Genomic DNA, 21,798 nt, shown 5'->3' with positions numbered 1-21,798 from the left:
TGTGGAAGTCACCAATAACAAACCCTTCAGGTTTCAGGTAGCCTTTCTTAACATCAAAAAGTGTTGATTCAGTAGTTAAATGATACTGTGCCTCTAGCCAAAGTTGGTTAAGAAATTTCCAGACTGTAAATTGGAACAGAGAACAAAACCTGATTTAATATACAAATAATTTTCTCCACATGGCCCAGGCTCTTCCAAAACTCACTAAACTTCACGATAATGATGTGCCAACTAAAGGGAATAGCAAGGTGTAGAAAAGGCAAAGGACTGATGCATTTAAAGAAGAGAAACACAACCTTTACTGCAGAAAAAAAAAAAAAAAGTTGTCCAAACATGGATTTACTGCCCTTGCCCCCTGCCCTTCCTCTTTGTCTTTGAATTCACTCAACAAATCCCTGAACAGAGCACTGACTAAAGAGCAGGGCTCACCACACAGGAGTCAAGCTTTCAGCAGCATTTGTAGATTTGTGTAAGTTCTTGCCATGGTTTTAACTGCTGGATTCCTGTCGAGTGTTTGCTATGTAACTAACAGAAGCATAATGCTCATCAACTAACTGGACAGGGCATATCTTGCACTTTGACCTTAAGACTAAACTTATTGAAAACAAATCTCAGCAGAAGTGGAATCTTGCTAGGAACTACAAGGCGATACCAGTGGTCTCCAGCCCTCCAAATTTCACACCTGAGGCAACAGGACTCCTGCTGAACCCAGGAGTCTCTGGGTTCAAAACAATGTTTGCACCGTGCATCCATCTCTTGTGAGTCAAGTGCTTTTAATCCCTCCTTTCATGACTAGAGACCAATTCTAATCATTTGCCTTGCACAGATTTTCTGACATGGTTATGCAAACATGATAGAGCCGAACCTCAATGCATTCGGTATTTTCCTGAAAAGAAAATGCAAACAAACCAGGAAAAGTTTGCTGAAAGTAACCAAATAAAATAGTGTGAATGAGCTCAAAACAAGACGTAAGTTGTAGTTAAGTCTAGGCTCCTTCTCTAAATGCTTGAGTGTCACATCTGAGACAGCCAGAAAGAAATCCCCGTCATTTAAATCACATGGTTTACGGGGCTGGAGCTCCAGGAACATCATGACATTCGTAGCGAGGACTCAGCAAGGATCGCCCGTTTCTCTCTGGAGCCAACGAGCACCTCGCTGTCACATCCCCGTTCCCACACTGCAGCCAGAGCACAACGCCAGCAACTTCTGCAGCCGTCCTGAACTCCTGCAGCCGCCACCTCCACCGCTCCAGCGAACAGCTCCGACCGGCTGCCGCCTCCCGCATGTCCCGGCCGGGCACCGGCTGCCAGGCAGCGGTCCGCAGGTGCGAGGAGCGCCGGGCACGGCGCTGCCCTGCGGGGGGACGGCGCTCGCCGGGGCGCCCTGCGGTCCCCGCGGTGCCGCGCTCGGCCCCGCCGCAGCCCGCACCCCCGGGGAGCGCAGGGCCCCGCGGGGCCCGGCCGCGAGGGAGGGCCGGGGGAGGCGGCGGGGCGGGCGGGGGAGGAGTGAGGCGGAGGGCAGGGCCGGGAGGCGCCGCAGCGCCGGGGACGCGCCGTCGCTGCCCCGACACGGCCGGAGCGGAGGGTCCCGCCGCCTTCGCCGCCGCCATGGCCGGGCGCCCCCCGCCCGCCGCCCCCAGGTAGGGCCCGCGCCCCTCCCCGCGCGCCGCCGCCTGCGCGCTCCGGGCCGCGCCGCTCGGGGCCGCGCCGCGCGAGGGCGGCCGCGGAGCCGCCGGTGCCGCCGGGTGAGTATCGGCGCTGGGCGCCCGCGGGGCCCCGCGCGCTGCCGGGCACCCCGCCCGGGCTCTCCGCAGGACGGGCGGGGGTCCCCGGCCTGAGGACGGTCACGGAGGAGCCGCGCTTGGGCTCCGCGGGGGAGCGGAGCCGCTGCCGGGCGCGGAGGGGCTCCGGGAATTCGCGTACGGCTGCGGAAGTGCGGGCGACGCGGCGCACCTGCCGGGAGGTTCTCGGTCTCCCGCCGCGGCTTTGCCCTTACGCCTAAAGCAGGAACTAGAGGGCTTTTCTTACAGTAGAAAGGAAAAATAGCCATTGTCGTCTAAATTCGCTCTAACAGCTGGTTTTCATGCCGTAGCATCTCGAGAGAGTCGGTAAGTTAATTAGTGCTTAATGATACCTTTAGGATGTTGTGCTTAAATCACTTCGACGCGTGTCGGCTACCTAGTTAATCAGATTGTTTCACGATGAAAGAAAAACCTAAAAATCGCTGTAGTTCTGCTACTCTGGTTCCACCAAAAGCGCATTTATAGCGGTCATGAAGAACCGATTAGCGCAAAACTTCCTGCAAGACGGAAATGGATGTACGGGTAGCAGGAGCCTACCGGAGATGCAAGATGTGGTTAAGCATAATTTTCAACAATCACAAGTAAATTGCATTTTGATAGTAGCAGGCAGACAGAAGTATTGTAGAAATTGTACCATTTAAGACTATCGTAGATAAAAACCATATGTTGTCAATTATTACAATTCGTTTTGGTTTAGTTGCTCCCAGTGCAATGTCTAAATGAGTAGTAAAAAACCGATAGAAATAAAGTTTGGAGAATGCACAACCTAAAAAGAAAGATGATGAAAGGATGTGTACCTACCTAAACACACAAGAGGAACTACTTGGGGGAGGAAGGGACAATGACACCTGAGTGGGTGATAATTACTTTGAGGAGAAATTGCTTCTATTTACGTGGGGGAAACAAAAAGCTTTAAAGCAATCCCTTAGAGAGACTGTTTGAATAGTGTTTCATATCAATAAACATTTACTGACCAAACCTTAATAATGCTTTTACACTTCCATCTGAATTGCCTGAACTAGAAAGAATCCTTGCCAATTTTTCCCTTGGCATTTCAGGGTGAAATGAAAATTATTTAGCTTTGTATTTTTTGTTATTGATAATGGCATGTAATTTTTAATGCAGTTTTACACTATGAATAACAAAGAGATTATAGTAACTTTAGTATTTTATTAGAAGTCACTACCTGAAAGAGAGAGGGATGCAGACTTTTAAAGCAAGAGAGACTTTTAGGTTGTCTGACAAGACATCTTGTATTTCACACTCTACAAAAATTGGATAGAACGCGATCTTGACCCCAAGATAAACAGATATTCCAGCGAGACAGTCTTGAAGGTATCAAGAATTGGATAAGCTGCTGCTTTCCTTGCCTATGGTCTTGTTCTCACTGTTACAAATTTACCTCACAAGTCTACTGTCATCTTCCAACTCCACGATTGTTGCTAAGCTTTTCATCACTGTGTTTTAAAACTGAGGAAACCAGTCCTAGTCCATTCCAGAGCTCTGCCATCTGGTCATCCCTTCACCTCTGCTATAGGCCTATTAACCCAGATAAAATTGCCTATTTCTGTAGCAAGGCCAAGGCTAATCTTATTCATGTGAGCAAGGTCCCTCTTTCATCTTCCTGAAGAGTGATTCTCTTCCCAGAGCTTAAGCAGGTCAGACATCCCTACACCAAGAGCTACCATTCTCTCTTTTATCTCCTGAGGCTCACTGTTGACAGCTGCTTGTTATTTGTTAATCAAGGTAACCCTTTCCTTGCTGAAACTTTAGTTGTAAGCTTTCTGTCTGGGAGTAAGGATCCCAGGACTCCAGGAAGGGTGACCAGAACAGCAAGTAGTTTATTCAGGTCATTCCTGTCTTCGTCAGGAAGCCCTGAGGAAAAAAAATAAAAAAAGCACATCTGGGAAGCCATGGGACAGATAACTTGTCATCATACACCTGCAGCTCATTATGCCCACCATACAATATTTAGGCAACTTTAGATTGAGATGTAGTTACAACAGCTGTTGAGAAATACAAAGTTTGAATGTCAGCATTTAGGAGTTAGCTTTACTGACCTCACCAAAGAGTTTTCACTGTCAAACTGTTAGAAATCAAGGGTATTTTTCATTTTCCTTACAGAATCACTTCAGGTATTAACCTGTTTCTGTGACTGTTTACACCTTATCTCAGTCACCTACACACACCTTCCTCAGTGGAGGCCACAGCTCTGCCCACTTGCTGACTATCACTCACCACCATCACTCCCAGAGTTCAGCAAAAACTGGGGCTGCACATCAGTTCCTGCCCAGTACCTTCCCTTCCTTTGCCTTCCATAGCTGGAGGCAAAACCATGAGCCCTGGGTTGGGATGCCAGCAGTCACTGCAGAGCAGTGCAGGCAAGTGGCCTTCAGGCTTCTGGTAATTTAGCATTTCCAGCAGCAGCTTCTTGCAGGGAACACTTAGCCTGGGGGTCAGATGAGCAGCTGCAGAGAACTGCCCAGAACTGGTAGCTGCCGCTCTCCCTTCAAGCAGCATTTTTGATGCATGTTGCAGTTGGGGAGCTGGAAATGTGATCTATAAGGATTTATTTTTTGTTTTTTTTTTTTTTCTTTGTGGTGGCTGATTTGGTTTGTTGGGGTTTTTAATGGTGGAGGAAAAACACCCCCACACTAAAGAAATATACTAGCTTGAACTTTGCCTCATCAGGTGAGAGACAGAGAAATGCATGAACTTTTTACATATGAGGCAGGAACTTCCTTGTTTCTGGCCCCTGTGTTAGTGACTGTCTGGGATGCTGCTGCTGCTTAAGGACATACAACCATCTCCTTCAGTAAAACTGCAGTTTTTCTGCTCAGGCTTATGAAACCAAACCTATAAGCATATGCAGTTTTATGTATCTGAAAGAAATATTGGCAGCCAAATAAAAGTCTTCCAGCATGTCTTTTGGACTGGAACCTGTTTCCAACACACCTTTTGTGTAAATACTAAAAAGAAATGGAGGACTTAAAAGTGTTCTTTAATTCAGAATTGGAAATAGCAGTGAAGCTTAGAAGCAATATTAGACTGAATAGTAATTTGGAAAAATTAAAATGCCTGTATATTCAACAGAGATGAGAAGTAGCAGGTTTTACGTTTTAAAAAGTGAAAAGACAAGTCCAAGAACAGACAAGTTCTCTCTGAGAACTTGCTCTGCATGTAATAAAAAAAGTGTTGAATGACCAACACAAAATGATCTTTGCTACATCTCAGATCCTGGTAGAAACCAAGCACTGATTACATTTGATGAACGTGCTAGGGCTGACCACAGAGGTGAGTTAAGATGTTTAAAGCTGAAAAGAGATCCAAAAGCTGTGGCTGTATCAGAGCTTCCTTACAGGCAGCAGGCATGTGGCACACACTCAGTGCCTCTGGAACTTACACTGTAACACTGTCACAGACAGAGCTGACAGCTGCTCTTATGCTCCAGCAAAGCAGCCTGCATCTTGTGTAACAGAGAAAACAGATTTGGTGGCTTTGAACTAAGATGCTTTTAGGAATGAGTGAAATAAAACTTTGATCCTTTAAGGAGACAAGATTGCAGGCAAAGACTCCACAACAGCCACAGGAGTAAGCTACAGATAACAATTCATTGGAATAAATCATTAAAGAAAAGAGAATGCCAACAAAAATAAAATAAACAGAAAAGCAACGCATAAACAGAAATAAATACTAAACATTTATTCTGAAAAATTTCCAGTGATGAGTGAAATGATACAAATGAAGAAGAGCAATGGGTATTGTTTGGTGGGACTGACCACACAGACCACATCTTACAGGTCTGTTCTCCATATTTTTCCACCTCTATGAGTAAAGGAAAACCGAATGTATTACAAATCTTATTTAAATAAGAGAGAGCAAATAAATCCCCTGAACAAGTGAGTAATGTCAGAACTCCCATTATCAGGAAACTACATGTATTAGAGCAGCAGCTGGCATCACATATGAAGATGCAATTTATTTTTCTGCACTCATGCAGAAACAGTACTGCAGCCCAACCAGAGGAATCAGTTTAATACTTGCTGGGTATGCTTTTTATTTGCAAATTAGTAGATGAATGTGCCAGATATTATGAGTGTGGCAGCCAGAAAAAATATCTGATAAGTTTCAATTTTCACTAACTTCTTCCAATGTTAGTTTCAGTCTCAGTGGTGTTAATTCCTGAAATGACATGCTGTGCCCTGTTTTCATGGGCAATTACTTTAAGCAGCTCACTAACCTGGCTAACCTGTGTTAAACATAGACAAAATTCTCAGAGATACTTTCCTTCAGTGGGGTCAGGGGAGAAAAAAAATCAGCTAAAACCAGAAGGAGCCTAATTTGTCAAAAGTCATAAGTCTGTGCATGAGGGATCTGATCCCTTGTGGAATAGGACTGTGGGTAAAGAGAGAGGGAGAGACATAGGAGTAGTAAAGAAGTTAACTGTGGAATTTCCATGCTTTGTTTCACTAACCCACTTGTACACTATGGTGACCAAACCATGCTGTTTATGTCCAGGCTTGGCATCTCCATTTCTTCCTTATTTAATCAATCCCATCTGGTTTGAATTCTCTAATCCTGCCTACCCTAGCCTCCCACATGAATTTCTCACTGTTTTCCTGAAAATATCCATTAATCTCCTCTTTCAGCTCCAGCTCTGATCCCGTGCATCCCTTCTCTTCTTTGTGGCTACAGTAGTTGCAGTAGTGTCAGTCACTTTGTTCATACTCTGCCTATACACACCAACCCTTCTCCTCCTTCATTCAGTCCTCTCCTTCTCCAGACACACTTGAGAAGCACTAACAACTATCAGTGATAATTTGGAATAATAAGATTCTTTTGCTACGCTGCTCATTTTGTATATGATTTAGGTTATGGCCTCCTCCCAGTAATATTTGTAGGCACACTCACTAATTCATCAGGGTTTTGTCATCTCCTTCCTCAGCCCTACATTAATCACTTTACTCTTTCTTGTTACGTGTGGTTGGTTCAGCTGCTACCCGAGAAGGCACAGGGGGAGGGAAGCACAGACTCAGGGCAACCTTTATCTGCACTGTGGCTAATGAACCCCAGCCACTCCTCTTGCAGCTATCCTTCCCTAGAGTTAAGAGCACCCTCTGAAGAGCATGTATTAAAGCCATGTATTTTAAGCCATGATTGGCACCTGAGCAGCCTCAATGGCCTATGCAGACAGCAGTGAGGTGTGCTGGAGGTGCTGATGAGCAGGGGCAGGCTGAGAGAGCTCCCTCCTGTGAGGATACAGCCTGGGGTGGCAGGGTCCCAGCAGTGGTCCCTCCAGGCTCACTGCTCTGTATTGCACTCACTGCAGCTGCTCTAACACAAAGAATTGACTTATTTTAGTGGAGAAGCAGCTTCAACATGAAGGACCAGGAATAATGACACTAATAGCCATGTAGTTTTGAGCTTTAACTCAGAAGTGCAGCATGCAGCTTTAGTTTTTTCTCAGAAGAAGGAAAACTAATTAAACTTCTACATCAAAACAATAGTTTTAATTACCAGCTCACTGGATAAAATGCAGCAGCAGCTCCTCTTCTCCTGGTGTGTTGAACAGGCTCTTGCCTGTGCTGTCTAGAGAGAAGCAGAAAGGGGAAGCCTGCCTGGCACTCACGGGGATGAGGCACTTTGAAAGACTTCACATCTCTCACTATCTCAGTGCCAGAATTGTTTCCCAATTTTTTAACCTCCTCTTTGCTTATCAGTGGACTCAATAGGGCTTCAGACAGCATGTGCAGTACAGCTTCCCTTCCTCCTGCTTCACTGCAAGAGAGAAAAAAGCCATACTGCATATTTCTGGTTGTCTTTTAACCAGAACCACAAAGTTAGCATGTGCAGATTAATACTACAATATCGGGGATTAATTTGCTGCCCAGAATGAATTTTAAAACTTCTTTTTTCAGTCTTGTCAGCCTCTGGATTGTTGTCATTAATCTCTTTAGTTTCCCTCAATAATTTTCTTCACTTCAAGACTTGCCTGATTATTAAATATCTGACTACTGCCAGTGCCCACAACACACAGTGAGTAGTTATCAAAGTTATGTTTCCTCTTGGTTGTGGCATCACAATTTCTTTTGCATCTAATTATTCTTGACTGCTATGTAAGAAAGTGTAATTTGTAAGTCTTGATTAAATTTAATTTATCACTGAATAAGTTCTTTTCTAGAACTGCTAACAGAACTTGATGCTGGAGTACATATTTCTCTGCTAGTGAAATTCAGAACTGGTCAGCAAGTCATGTATAACCCTAGGCAGTGACTTCTAAGACTGAAACTTACCCTCTATGCACTGTCCTGAGCTGGCTCCATGTACTTGCAATAACTGTCTTCCAAGTATTATGGGAGCTTTTTTGTTTTCTGGAATAGTTTTGATCTATTACATGAACTGCTGGGAAATTTAAATACATTGAACAAGTACATTGTTGTGGTGTACTTAAAACTTTCTTAACAGAAAGATGAACAGAATTTCATAGGACTTACTTGTATTTTCTTTTAGCAGTGAAAAATATGTGTGGTCCTGGTGTAGTCTCTGTAGTCTCTGTGAGATTGCATAGTTATCAAAATTTCATGTACAGGCATTCCATCAGCCGTGGAGCTGTTCATTACATGCAGTGGCTCCTCAGAATATTAAAGGGAGAAAGAAGCAACTCTTGGTTTTCAGAACTGTGTTTAAATCAGGTCCCAATCCGTTTCCCCTAAGATGCATTTGTAACCATCTGTGCTATTTCAATTTGAAAAGAGGAGAAATGAAATCAGCAGGGTAATGTCTCAACAACATACTTATAGATTGTTCCTCTTCTATGTTGTCAGGGCAATGTCCTCCTTCTCAGTGAAAAATGTGTATTACCATTGTAGACATCTAATAAAAATGAACAGGTCATTTATTTTTAAAAGGAAAAGATTTCCGTGCTGTGGTGTTGAAATGAAAACCCGTTATCCTCACATAAACTCTGGAATAAGGCCTTCCCCTCAACTGGAATAAAACAAAATGCTTCTTGAATATTTAAAAATACAGAAGTAATAGCACAGCTCTAAGGGAGCTTAGTTGCAGATCACATTGTATCTGCCAAGACCATCAATCCAAAACACAACACATACCATAAATTCATTGAAATCCAACGGTCACTTTAGCCACATTCCCAAAGGTAGCATATGTGACCTGTGTCAGTGTTTGCATGGTGTAATTTAAAGTTAGTACCAACCACAGAGTTCTGGTACTTTTACAAATACACTTATACTTCTGAGATTTTGGAAATCTGTGCAGTATGGAACGGTGTATATGACTATAAGAGAGGGGTGTCTTTTGGTTCTAGCAACAGTAGCAGATTTTTACTTCATACTAGAAAAATTATTTCATAGTTAAATACGTATTTCTTGAGTGCAGTAGGTGATTTTTTCATTCAGAAGGCAAGGCTTTTAAGGCATCACAAATAAGCAAAATAATTGACTACTGAAAAAATAGCAACAGACCATAAACAAGTAATATAAATACAAATACTAGTCCAAGTCCAATAATGAAACAAACCAAGAGGCTGTAGGACTGGATTTACTTTGCATGAATTGCTTTTGCATACACAGAACCAGACCTCTGTGTTAGCTGTGTCTTTCTGTAATTGTTTGTGACCCCCACTCATGAAACAACAGGAAGGTGAAACCTGGATTTAAGTACATACTTCTTTTTTTGTTCCTCTGAATTCAAAGAGCTTAGTGTTCAGAGTAAAATTTAAACACACCCAAAGGCATGCAACAAGTGGCAGCCTCCACTCTTAATAAAGTTAATAGGAAGAGCTGGTTTATATTTTTTGTTTAATTAGTTGTAAGTATAGGAATACTCATTTGGCAGGTACTGACAGAGTCACACTGCAGGCAGGGATAAAGTTGTCTGAGGGCTTAACCTGAGCTCAGTCCGTGGTGCAGATGGTCCTGCTGGACCTTGTGCATCCCAGTGGGAACAAGTTAACCATGTCAAGCCCAGGTATCACAACAGTTTAATAATTAATCTGAAGTTCATTGCAAAGCAGTGCCAGTTTATCTGCATCATGCTACCAAGGAATTAATTAAATTGGTAAGACATTGACCTGATTCACTGTTAGACTCCCAGAGATAAGGTCCCATGTTCATTACAGAGTATGAAAGGCTGTAGATTTTAGAGAGTAGAAATAAGCGCTCATATTGCCAAAAAAGCTCAAGTTTCTTGGACTGAAATCTCATGCTTTTTTTGAAGCTGGTGTAAGTGAGGAAGAAGTTGTGAATGTTGCCTTCACCTACCACTCAATCCTGTTAATCATATTACAGTCCATGGAAAAAAAAGTTTCCCAAATTGAAGCAAGTTAAACCAAATATAATGTTTGCAGTATCTTGACAGAATGGCACACAAACATGTTTTATCGTATTAAAAGCCAGGTTGATTAGAGGCAGCTTCATTTTGTTCACATCTTTTAAAATGTTGTCATTCTTTTTTAAAAAAACGTTCTTTTAAGCTAATGAGTTTTGAGATTTTTTTTTTCTGTCTAATCACAGACTGTACTCATTGACATATTCACACAGCATCAAAATTGGTAAGATTTTTGTTTCTTTGGGATATTAGCAGCAAATCAGAATTGTTCAAGAATATTTCAGGCATGTAAAATATGTTAAAATAAAATCTGTTGTGAATAAGCCATGACAAAATGTATTCCTTGGCATTAAAATAAGCAGAATGTACCCTGACATTTTAACTAGTTTACAAATGTAACTGCAGGGGGTCACAGAAACAATACTGGATTAAAGAGAATAGGAAACTTCTGTGAATATTTCAGATGAAAACACTTATTTTTAGACTATTGTTTTATTTTTCTAATATCATTAGTAAAGGTAAAAACATATTGCTTTCTGAACTCTATTATAATCCTAGACAATGTTTTGGAAGGTTTAGCAGGAATCGAAACCAACTTGGCTTTCTTGCAAATTGGAAGGGCTGGGAAACATAAAAAAGTTGAAAAAATATATGCATTCATTAGAAATAATAAATTTGCTTGCTAAAGTACTTTTGAAAGTACTTTAGATACTGTTAAGGTAAAATATTTCCCATAATCAAATTGAGTTTAGTAGGGACCAATATCCCAACTATAAAGTGTCGTTTTGACCAGTTTTATTTTTAATGCATAGATAGGTTGGTATAGGTGCCAGACCAAAGGAACTAATTACAGTAGGCTACAAATTGCCTTCATTTTGCAGCTGTAGAAAGCATGTTACAATTGGGCAGTGATTGCTGAGAACAGAGGAAGAAGAGCAGACTCCTTAGAAGAGTATCAACAAAATCTCCTGGCCTTGCTCACAGCAGCAAAATCTTGGTTCTCTTGTGGTTGAATAGAAGGGATGAATTCAAGCATTTGGGTTCAAAACACCTGCTTATATCTGTTCTGCCAAACAGATCAAAATGTCTTTGGTGGCTCCCAAAATACCTGCAAGGCACCCTTGTGTTGAGGGTGAGGCTAATCTGCCTGTTTCACTTGAAGTACTCCCTCCTTCATGTCTGAGAGCATCCACCCAGGCTGACCTGGGTATTTATTTGCTGGTGGGAAGGATCACTCTGCAGTGTCACTGTCCCTGTGTGTGACACTGGTTCACCTAGTGCATGCCTAGGTGACAGATTCTCGATAATAGGAATTCCCGATCACCTCATCATATTTTTCTCCCTCTGCTCTGATTGACTTAGATCACAGAAATGCTTCTCTCCCCCCCCAAAAAACAGAGAAAAAATAAAAGAAAAAAATTGTCATGCTTTACTGACCAGTTGTGTGGCTTACTGGTGGCTGGGGAGTCTTCAGGCATTTGAAATAAATATTTTGTTATCATCTCCTATAGTATTCAGAGATATTAACTTCTCTAATATGAACAGGTGCATCTTTCCTACACTGAAGGCAATTCTCATGCTTTGTAATAAAGAACACTGGACATCATGATACTATAACCACTTGGCTTGTCATGTGTCTACTTTTTTTTGTTTCCAAGGCCCCAGGCTGTTCCATAATTCAAATTCTGTTATGAAAAATCTGGTTTTCCAGTATCAGTAGTCCATTTTTGCTACCAGTTTTGCCCTTTATGTTTTTAAAAGTAGCTGAAAGTGATGCTGCAACAGTGTGAAATTCCCAAGCTCCTATCTTATATATCTGTATTTAGGTACAGACAGGACCCCTTTCCTAATCTCATAATTCCAAAGCCAGATTTATTAGTTGTGTGGAGAGGTGGTACAAAGAATTTCAGAAAGTCTGCTGAATATTAGGAAAATGCCATTCAAAAGATGAAAGTGATGTTCACCTTCTGATCACGCACATAATCCTGACTACCTACCACATTTCAATTATGCTTGTACAGTCTGTTTGATTTGTAATCAATCTCAAAAGGAAAACACACGAACAGCTAGCAGGTTTTGATTAGCCACACACATTTTCTATTCAAATAAAATTGTGACATATGCATTTACTTCTAAATTATGAACATCTTCTTCACATTACTCTTCCCTTCAGAAATAGTCAATATCTGTCTTGAATATAATCACTGAAAAGCTTTTATAGTTTGAGATCTTTGGAGGATGGCCCTTAAAAAAATTTGTCAGATAGTGAAATACTTGTTTGCATGTGCTGTGCTTTGAGGCTTGTTTTGTCAGTATTTTACTCTGATGCTCCAAATGAGAATCACATTTGCTGATGACAAAAGCTGGTTGAGAAGCTTGTCTGTGATGTTTGGCTATATCATATAAATAGGATGCCAAAAATACTTTATGAATGAGTTAAGGTGAGATTTACATCCTCCACATAAAAACACTGCACTGCTTGTCCTGAGACACCCAGCTGACACTTTGTGCACAGCAAAAGGATGAGAGGAGCAGCCAGGGAGCACAAGTTATTTGTTAGATACAAGAAACATATAAAACAGGCTGTGAAAAATTACCCAGTGGTTTATGGCATGACAGCCTAATTTTCAATGTCTTTGATTTCATCCTGAAAATTGTTGTGAATTTCTATTTCTAGTTGAAATCTGTGGGAACTGCTTGCACATTTGTTTTGTATTTAAATTGGACCAAATTTCACCAGTTTCCAGCTGTGTCACAATGTTTTTTCCATTCTTTTTAGAGGATCAGATAACATCATACATTTGTGATACTACATTGTGCTGCACTAACAACACATCCTATATTAAGAATAGACATTGCCATCAAAAATACAGAAATAATATAAATTTCTTAATAAATACACAGTTGTGAACATTTTTTGCTGAAATGGAAAAACAGTTATCTCCTCTTTTGTTCTCCTTTCCACAGCACAAGGACCAGTAATATTGTGCACTAAACCTACATATGCTAGGTAAATAAGGGATTTTTCTGTGGGACATCTTTTTAAGAATATTTCAGATTTCATATTGGTTTTTGCTGACTTAGTAGGCTTAAATAGTAGCAATTCTATTGCTTTGCTGTAGAGGAAATGAAACTGCCTTATTCTGATGTTTCTGTGATACCTGTGCCTGTATCTCTCCAAAATCCTCTTCCCAATCAGCACTGCTCCCTTAAGTAATGTGTGTACAGACTAATTGCTCGAAGAATCCTTCCTTTAACAAGATTTCTTATCTTTCCTGCAGTCAAACCCTCAGCAGAGCCTTAGTTTCCCACTGGCTGGCACTCCAGACCTGAGTTCAAACTCCTTGCTTTTGGGGCAGAAAAGCAGTCTGAGTTGTCTTTCAGTCCATCTCCATAAGGTAAAGTCCTTTAGCCTTCCCTGCATTTAAGGGTCTGTCCTTAATCTTCTCCAAGTCAGTCCTTCTTCTTCAGCAGACCTTGCTGGTCCCTAGCTGTTGATCCAAGACATCTTTTTGTACCTTCTAAAACAACCTCCACCTCAGGAACTCAGCAGAAGTTCCAGTTACCTGTGAATTGCTGTGGGCATTTCCCACCAGAAGAGATCTCCCAGTTCCTCCTCTTCTTTCCTATAGTTTCCTCTGATTAAGGTCCAAGGCTGGAAATAAGGAAATAATAAGGAAAACTTTTGGAACTTCCTTCTGGAAGTTTTCCTTATTAAGTAGCCATTCTACCAACAAAGGTCTGTCTACAATTGGCTTAAAGGCATGTCTAATCCAGGGGTAGGTGGGGAAAAGGCAGCTGTGTGCAAAGGCCAGTTTTGTATTGGGCTGACTCTCTCTCACTAAATTATTGACCATCAAAAGCCACCAGCCCAATCATCTGTCATTCAGCTCCCGAGTGCCAACTCCTTGATTTGATTGTCAACTCTCTGAACTGAATATATCCTGCCATAGCTAATGAATGTGGAGAAGTTTGTCAGACTTGTTCATAAAGCCTTGTTATTTTAGCCTTAGTAATTCAATCAGTAAATGCAGGAAGGAAGGAATATTTCTAAGTAGATCATAAAAAAATGTAGTTAGTTTTGTCTACATTTGTTCTTCAGTAAAACTTTTCTATTATAATGTTTTAAAAATGGGATTTGAAAGAAGGCTGATGATTGCTACTGCTTACAGAGACTTACAGATTTATTTACTGGTTTAATTTGGAGGTCATTCAGGGCTCTTGGGCATTGTGAAGTGTACCCCAGCATGGATTATCTTTTTTCTGCATCTGTTTTTCATCAGCATGTAGCTAAAGACCTGGTCTTTTGGCAGCTGTATCACTGATAAAAATGAAATGTAAATCAAGAGTACCCAGTAGACACTATGAAATGAGAAATCAGAATATAAAACAGTTAAACTTCTAGTCTTTTTAGTGTGCTCATCTGTAAAACCCAATCCTGAACCTGTTAGAGTGCACAGACAGTGAAGGGAAGTATTCAGTATTTTTGTTTCCCATGAAGACAATAGCAGCCATGAGAGACTGAAAAAAGTCCATTAATACCTTACAATATGTGATCCTGATATTGCCAGTGATTATATTCTGTTCTTGAGTTCCAAATCCATAACAAAATCAGAAAGACATTTGTTTGAGGTATTTATAGAGCATCTGTTTGACTAACCATCTGTGCTCTGATTAAAGTATACACATTGTCCAGACTGGATAAAAACCATTTACATGGATTAGAACAGCAACTTTGAAACTGTTGCATCTAAAGATTTTGCTCTAGTGACTTTGCTGACCTGTTTACTTGCAAAGGTAAATTTTAAAACTGTAAAATTTGAAAGGTAGAATGAGGAAAAAGTATGACTATTCTGTCCACTTCAAAAGGCTTTGAAGTTAAGAGATGCTGTTTGAACACTGCACGCCTTTCAAAACTGCTTCTTGCTTAGGGTCTGGATTAAGCTGGCTGCCTTCCTCAGTTGCTTAGTAGCTTTCAGGTTTATTTGGGAGGGTAGAAGTAAGAAGATGCTAAGGTATTTTGCTCTGCTTTCACTTCTCTCATATTTATATTTCAAAATGAGATTCATCCCTTTTTTGTTGTTCATGATGTTCATTACAGATATTAGCAGAACAACAGAAATGTTGCTCACTATAGCTTGGCATTAATTGCACTGAGAAACCTCCCTGTGTTCATTCAGTTTGCTTCCTTCAAGATTGTTTTTTTCATGGTTCAGTATGTTTTCTATGTTCAAAATGCCAAGATTAGGAGTCATAATGAAAAAAAGGAAAAGCAGCAGGCTGTAATATGATTCAAAAAATATATATGTAATGGTCACTTACTATTTATTGAGATTGCTCCTTAGGAATGATGATTGAACAGTAAGTTTTAGGAAGCTGTTTATGCTTGTTCAAGATGGTAGGAAATTGAAGTTTCTGATACTGTTTCACAAGATTAATTTTCTTTAGTGATTACCTGGGGAATTCTTCAAATTACCTCATCTTAGTTGATGTAGCACCATCTGCCACATCTGCAAAGGAGATAATTATTTTTAGGAGCAGCTGTGGGTTTTTTGATTAAGTCTTGAGTCATTGAGGTCAGTATTTTTGAATTATTTAACATAGGAAAGATGAAGCAATTCGTTTGCATTTTGGACAGCAATACACCATGTGTTATTATTGCAGTCAGTGATATAAACGTCATAGCCATTCACTACAGACCTCTAATTTCCAGGAAATTTGTTGGTATTCTTTGTGAGTGCATATAGCTTGTAGGAAAAAAAGTTATCAGTTACAACTCATGAATCAGTAAGACAGCACCTGGTGGTAAATGAGTGTGGAGACTTCTCTGTTAATGTAAATACCAAAGTGAAAATGGTGCACTTAACACCAAGTCTTAGGTCCAGGTTCCCAACTTCAGTTTCAAAACCTGAATCATAGGTTAGGATCTTTCACACCATAAGAAAACTCTCAAAATGAGCCATTCCTTAACAGAGATTGATTGCTATGCCTATGGCTTTTTGTGGTACCTGCAAGCCAGATGAGCACATCTAACACAGATCAGCATTCTCCATCACATACTAAACAAGGGAGCCAAGAAAACTTGAGAACTGAGACCTAAAAACTCTAACAGCTTTCTTTATCTTGTAGTGAAAAGGCTCCAATCTGTGCCAGATGTCTTGAAAGTCCAGCACTTGGTTAAGCTCTTAATGTGAAGTAACGAGCATAGTATGTGAATGCAGAGCTATCACTTGATGATGAGCTGGCTACATCTCTGCAAGAGTTTCATTCTGCTTCCTGCTATTGAGGAACTAATGAGAGCAGAAGCTTCTAGCAGCCAGAATAGCTTTTCCCTGGAGAGTTAGTGAAAAATAGGTTTATATTACTGCCTTTGCTACAGAGCGAGGGTGGCAGAGCTGGATGGCCTGAGGAGGGTCTCTTGAGAAAATACCTGTTGAAAATGAAAGCTTAGAAAGGGTACCCGTGGGATAAAGAGAAGAGGAAACTTTGCCCTAGCTGAGAGTTGAGATAATTGAAAAAGAGATGTTGAAAAGCCAAATTCATGTTCAGCATTGGAAGAAAGACCTGTGCCCCTGAACGTTGTGTCTGTGCAGGACCTCATACATTGCACTTCCTGAGTTACAGAAGACTCACTTTTGTGGTGCTGAATTCCCAGCCTGCAGCAGTGCAGCTGGGTGCTCATTTTCCCATCAGTTGGCATGCACTGCTGCCAATCTCCTTTGTGTCACCTCTAGTCATGTACCTGCCTGACCAGCAAGAGTGGCTGGGGGGGGTTTCCCTGTGCTTCTTCTAGAAATTGTGTAGCCATAAACTCAATTAGGAAAAGGCTGTGGAGTCTAAAACTGAATGTTTCTCTCCTATTTTGACACTTTTGTTAAAAATTTTCTGCATTTCAGTGACTGAATCCTGACTGGTTGAAGTTGTTTGCAGGCGGTGGGAGCCCAGAGTTCCTGTCCTTGGCACAATTCAGGAGTTGAACTGCAGTGCAGCCTGAGAACAGGGGTTCTGCTCAGCAGTACAGAACAAGAGAGGTGAACCTAAAAAAGGAGCTCTCAAAGTGTTAGAGATACTTGAAAATGCATTGTCCCTTGTCCTGTGAAACAGTTGCTGATTTTTCCTGTGCTTCAGGTTATCATCTGGATGTGAAATACAACTCTGAGGACTGGGATAGGTGACAAGAGTATTTAGGTTTACCAAATTTTGGGAACACCAAAGGCAGTTGGATTTCCTGTCTGAACTTTAGTATGAGTGGGAGCCTAGTCTAATTTAAAATATTTAATGGCATTTTACATTTATTTCAATCATTATGTGCTTTTAACAGGGTTTTCTATATTTACAAATGAAAAGTGGGCTTAGTTTGAAAAGAACACAGATTTTAAAGGATTAAGAAGCTTTTACAGATCATTTCACTTTCCGCATGACTTGGAGGAGAGCTTTACCTTGTATGGGCCATGTTACGTGCCACCCCTTGCTGAAATACTGTCTAGAGATAGCACAGATTTGTTTATACTCCAAAATGTAACTCTTCAACTACAATTTTCAGCTATGCTTTAATGTGATATTCTATTTGTACTGTTTAATTAAGTTCCAAAGAAGGCCTTCAGGTAGTTGTCAAATTGTTATCTTTGTTGCTGTTAGACTCAACAGCACTTCAGGCACTGAAGTTCAATTCCCTGCACACAGTGGAACTGAGAGGAAATAGTCATTAGGAGCCCATCAGTTCCCTGTGGCAGGGCCCTCAGCCTTCCTCTCAGTGAAGAGCAGGAGAAAAGAGTACAGCAGGCCTTGTAGTTCAGCCTGGAGGTCAGCCTTGACCTGTAATTTTCTCTTAGATTGCAGAGGTGATGCATCTTAAAAAAGAGGCAGTGCACAGCTTCTGCTGGGAGGGGTGAGATGCTGGAGCCTCATCCAAAGGTTGCATCTCAATGTGGGCTTATCAAGGAGGATACTTTATTGTATAAGATCTGACCCTCTGAATATGAGGTTCCTACTTTAGATGGAGATAGAAAGCCAGAATTGACTTCATGTGTTTAATTTCCCTCATTCTGTTAAAGAACTCAGTATAAGGGCTATAAAATGCTATTTTGCTGTGTCAAATGCCAGAGGAATTACAGCCCAGAAATATTACTGTGTATCTGTATAATCTGAACAATGAAGCAAAGTTTTGTAAACAGGCAAAAGTCTTCTTTCTAAGTACAAATGATGCTGGTATCTTCCAGAGTATTTAGTGGTAACACACTTTCCAAGTGAAGTCAATTAACTCTCTGGTCTCTCTTGTGCTTCTGTTTTCAGTCTTCCCATGTGATTCATTAAACTTCCCCCCAGCTAGCAATTAACAAGTCCTAAATTAGATTTATATTTTTATTCACTCTTCTAATTCCAGCACATTTAGATACTTTTAAAAATTATTATGGAATAGCACCACACACGTCAGCAGAATTCTCATTGACAAAGTTTCTTACCAGTGGGAATGCATCTATTCATGGCTAGTCCTAAGCACAACAGAGACCCAGTCTGGGAAGCAGAACATGATCATGTAGGATAGTTTTCTCTTAGTGTGTTCCTGCATAAACAGTCCTATAGCACATGTGGCCTTTAACTGGGAGCATGTCACGAGCAGAAGGAGAAGCTTAATTAATCTTGGACCAATGTGATTATTAAATGATAATCAGGAAGGTCTTTGAAGACTGGCCTGAACTATTCCAAAAGAAAAGTATGAGGGTTGGTTCTTGCTGAGTGTGCAAATAATTTGGCTGGGGAAACTTGGTTTTATGGTTTTGTACTTCACATCTGCATAGTTCCAAAGTAAACATGTTAGTTGTGTACCACTGAATCACAAAACAGAATATGTGCATGAGTTAGCTTAGCCCCAAACCTGCAGTGTGCTGAGCTGCTCTATCTGGATTAGAGAATACTGCCTCTCCTGTTGTTTTTTACTTTGTAATCACCACCCCTTTTCTTCCATCCTGGCAGGTAAAAATGCAGCAAATATTTCTGTTGTTTACCAAGCTGAATTATTGCAGCAAGTATTTCATTTGCTGCTCCAAGCTGCCTGCTTGTGAAAACAAGATAGTGCCACTTTTTTACAGTGGCATTCAAGACAAGTCTGGTTGTAGGCAGTTTATGCTTTCCTCTAGTCTTCAAAAGACATCAGTGTGCTATTTTATATCCAAAGTGTGTAGCTCTGGATAGTCTTCCAAAAAGGGAAAATTTGCAATAAATAGACTAGTAACATCAGCTAGGAGAGTATAGACAGCATTAGTATTTTAAGTTACATCTCTTTACTGACCTGTGTTTTGGTATTACTTGAGTTATATATGTGGCTGAGTCACTGGAAAGGTTTTTGGGGGCTTGTTTCTTTTTTGTTCTTCAGCAACTTTGACTCTCCACTGATGCATGAAGTCCCAGAGCGCCAAGGCAGCAGCACAGACAGTTCTGCAAGCAGTTTGGGAAGCTCTGTCACAGCATGTAAGAAGGTAACTTTTAAGTTTATGTCATATTCGAAGTCCAGTATATATAGCTTTGTTTTTTAGCTTTCAGCTTTAGTGAGGAATACAAAATTTAAGTGATACTTAGAAAAGGTTTGATACAGAAAAATAACTTAGTGGTTCTGTTGTGGTATCTTGCAAATTTTGTCTGCCTGGTCTATACTTGTCTGGTCCCAAAATACATTATACATATATGGGAGGTAAACTCCCACTGAAAATTTCTAATTTACCTCATTATCTGACATTTCATTTTATGAAATAAAAGCCATGCATAGCATGAATACCTTCAGGACTGCTCCTCAATAAATGACAATTTTCTGGGACCCAGACAGAACTTTGCTTCCTCGGATCAATGCTATGGAGGGTCCTTCATGAAAAACTTTGGTGGGAATGGTTTCTACAACAAGAGGTGATACAGACTGCTATTATTGTTTCCTAAAACAAGGTTTATATGTTATTATTAATTTAATTTAGACCATGTTGGGGGGGAAAAAAGTGACACCTGTGTGTGTATGTATGTCATTAGGAGGAGTCAAATGTCTTTTTATGCATGTGGCTAATTTCAGTACAACTGATAATAAAAGGTGAAGACCTTTTATTCCTCTTTCCTAGGAACTTGTTATGGCAGTACAGTCTGAGGGAAGGGGACACTGCCAGAGACTGTTGAGGAGGACAGGCTGTCTTTCACCTCTCACTCTGCAATAAACCTCAGAGCTCTACTGTCTCCCAAAGGCATAATTCTAGAGCTGAAAAAAAAGATAGCATTCATTTTAAACTTTCACAGTTCATTCAGTCTTCTCGTAATTCTGTCTTATAATAATGCTTTCATTTTGGGCTTGGAGTTTTTTGTTTGTTTGTTTTCTGTAAGAGGAGTGAAGGATAAAACACGCAGATGCTAAAGATTTTTTTCCTATACTGAAAACCATTCACAGAAAATTTGTTAGATATAATGTCATTGATATAAAAAGAGAACTCAATAAGACAGATGTGTATGCTGGGACTGGGCTTTTCTTCCTCACCCCGACGTGGCTAAAAGATAAAATGTCAATATTTCATTTGATCAAAGGGTTCATTTGCAAAATAACACTTAGTTTTTAAAAATACTGCTGACTGTAATTGGAATCCTCATATGGACAGAAAATCTACTGTGTGGGAAAACATTTTAAATTTTCATTTAATCTCAGAGTTGTTTACTTTATATAAGAGTGAAGGACAGTGGCACAACACTGAGTGCCACCACTGCCTTTCCAAAAAGGGCTCCTGCTTGGTTACTTTCATAAGTACCACTCTCTTTTAAAGGGTAGCCTGTATCACATGGTTGAGAGTTGCTTCACCTTTCCAATCCCATATATTTGAGGTGTTCATTGTAAAACAAGTCAATTTTATGACTATCAGCACACTAAAAGAAAAGTTATTCACTTCTGACAATACATCTGATAAACAGCAGGATGTTTTTGGCTTCTTTACACTACTGTCAGAGAAAGTTTACCCTTTGTGTGTGTCTGTGTGTGTGAGGAAGAGGATAAGAATTCTCTTTCACCCTGTGTTAGGTGATTTTGAAATTAGATGTGCAGTTGATGGTGGAGTGAAATGCAGTGGGCTCCTGCTGCTAGGGAGCAGTTTAAACAGCTGACTTGCAGGTTTGTGTAGTTATATTTGGCATGCATGGCTCCTGTCAGGAACCGTATGAGATGCAGCCTGTTACTACACAGACCAACCTAAATGAATGCAGAAGATGTGCCCCTTGATATCTCATTTCATTCTGTATGTCCCTCTTTCCTATCTTTTTTGATGAGTAGTAATTAACCAAAGCAATTAAGATGTTCAGTCACGAAGACGCAGATGTTTCATTTGTGGAGCAGAGCCTTTTTAATGCTGTCTCGGTTATAGATATTTACTGTATTTTAATGTCTTGTGATCTAAATCAGGGAGCAGGAAGCTGTTACACTAAACTCATATGCAGTATTTTCCTCTGGGAAAGAGTGACTTTTCTAATCCACACTCTGCTAGAGGCTGATTTAGTTCATTGATTCACAACACACTGAGTAGTGCTGACGGCTGAGTCTCTAGATGAGAGTGGAAAACTTTTTTTTAGAACCATGAATTACTGCTGATTTCACATTTAGTGCATGATGCAGATTCGTCCTGAATTATTTTCTG

The 21,798-nt window shown here is 40.6% G+C and overlaps 1 protein-coding gene across 3 annotated transcripts in view; it reads left to right on the top strand.

The window, feature by feature from the left end:
- The first annotated feature begins 1,818 nt into the window (after positions 1-1,818).
- Positions 1,819-21,798, top strand: part of SPHKAP (SPHK1 interactor, AKAP domain containing) — a 64,353-nt gene continuing 44,373 nt past the window's right edge. For 2 of the 3 annotated variants that reach the window (XM_059855327.1, XM_059855325.1), the window contains exons 1-3: positions 1,819-2,107; positions 13,432-13,548; positions 19,524-19,626. In XM_059855327.1, coding sequence (XP_059711310.1) covers positions 19,543-19,626 — 84 coding nt within the window. In that variant the 5' untranslated portion in view covers positions 1,819-2,107; positions 13,432-13,548; positions 19,524-19,542. Of the gene's footprint in view, positions 2,108-13,431; positions 13,549-17,047; positions 17,182-19,523; positions 19,627-21,798 lie in introns of those variants that run through there. The other variant, XM_059855326.1, reaches the window with a different exon arrangement.

Source organism: Haemorhous mexicanus, chromosome 10, assembly GCF_027477595.1.
Source record: "Haemorhous mexicanus isolate bHaeMex1 chromosome 10, bHaeMex1.pri, whole genome shotgun sequence".
In the NCBI taxonomy this organism is placed as follows: Eukaryota; Metazoa; Chordata; class Aves; order Passeriformes; family Fringillidae; genus Haemorhous; species Haemorhous mexicanus.
The sequence above is the reverse complement of the archived record's forward strand: the minus strand, read 5'-3'. Positions and strand labels throughout refer to the sequence as shown.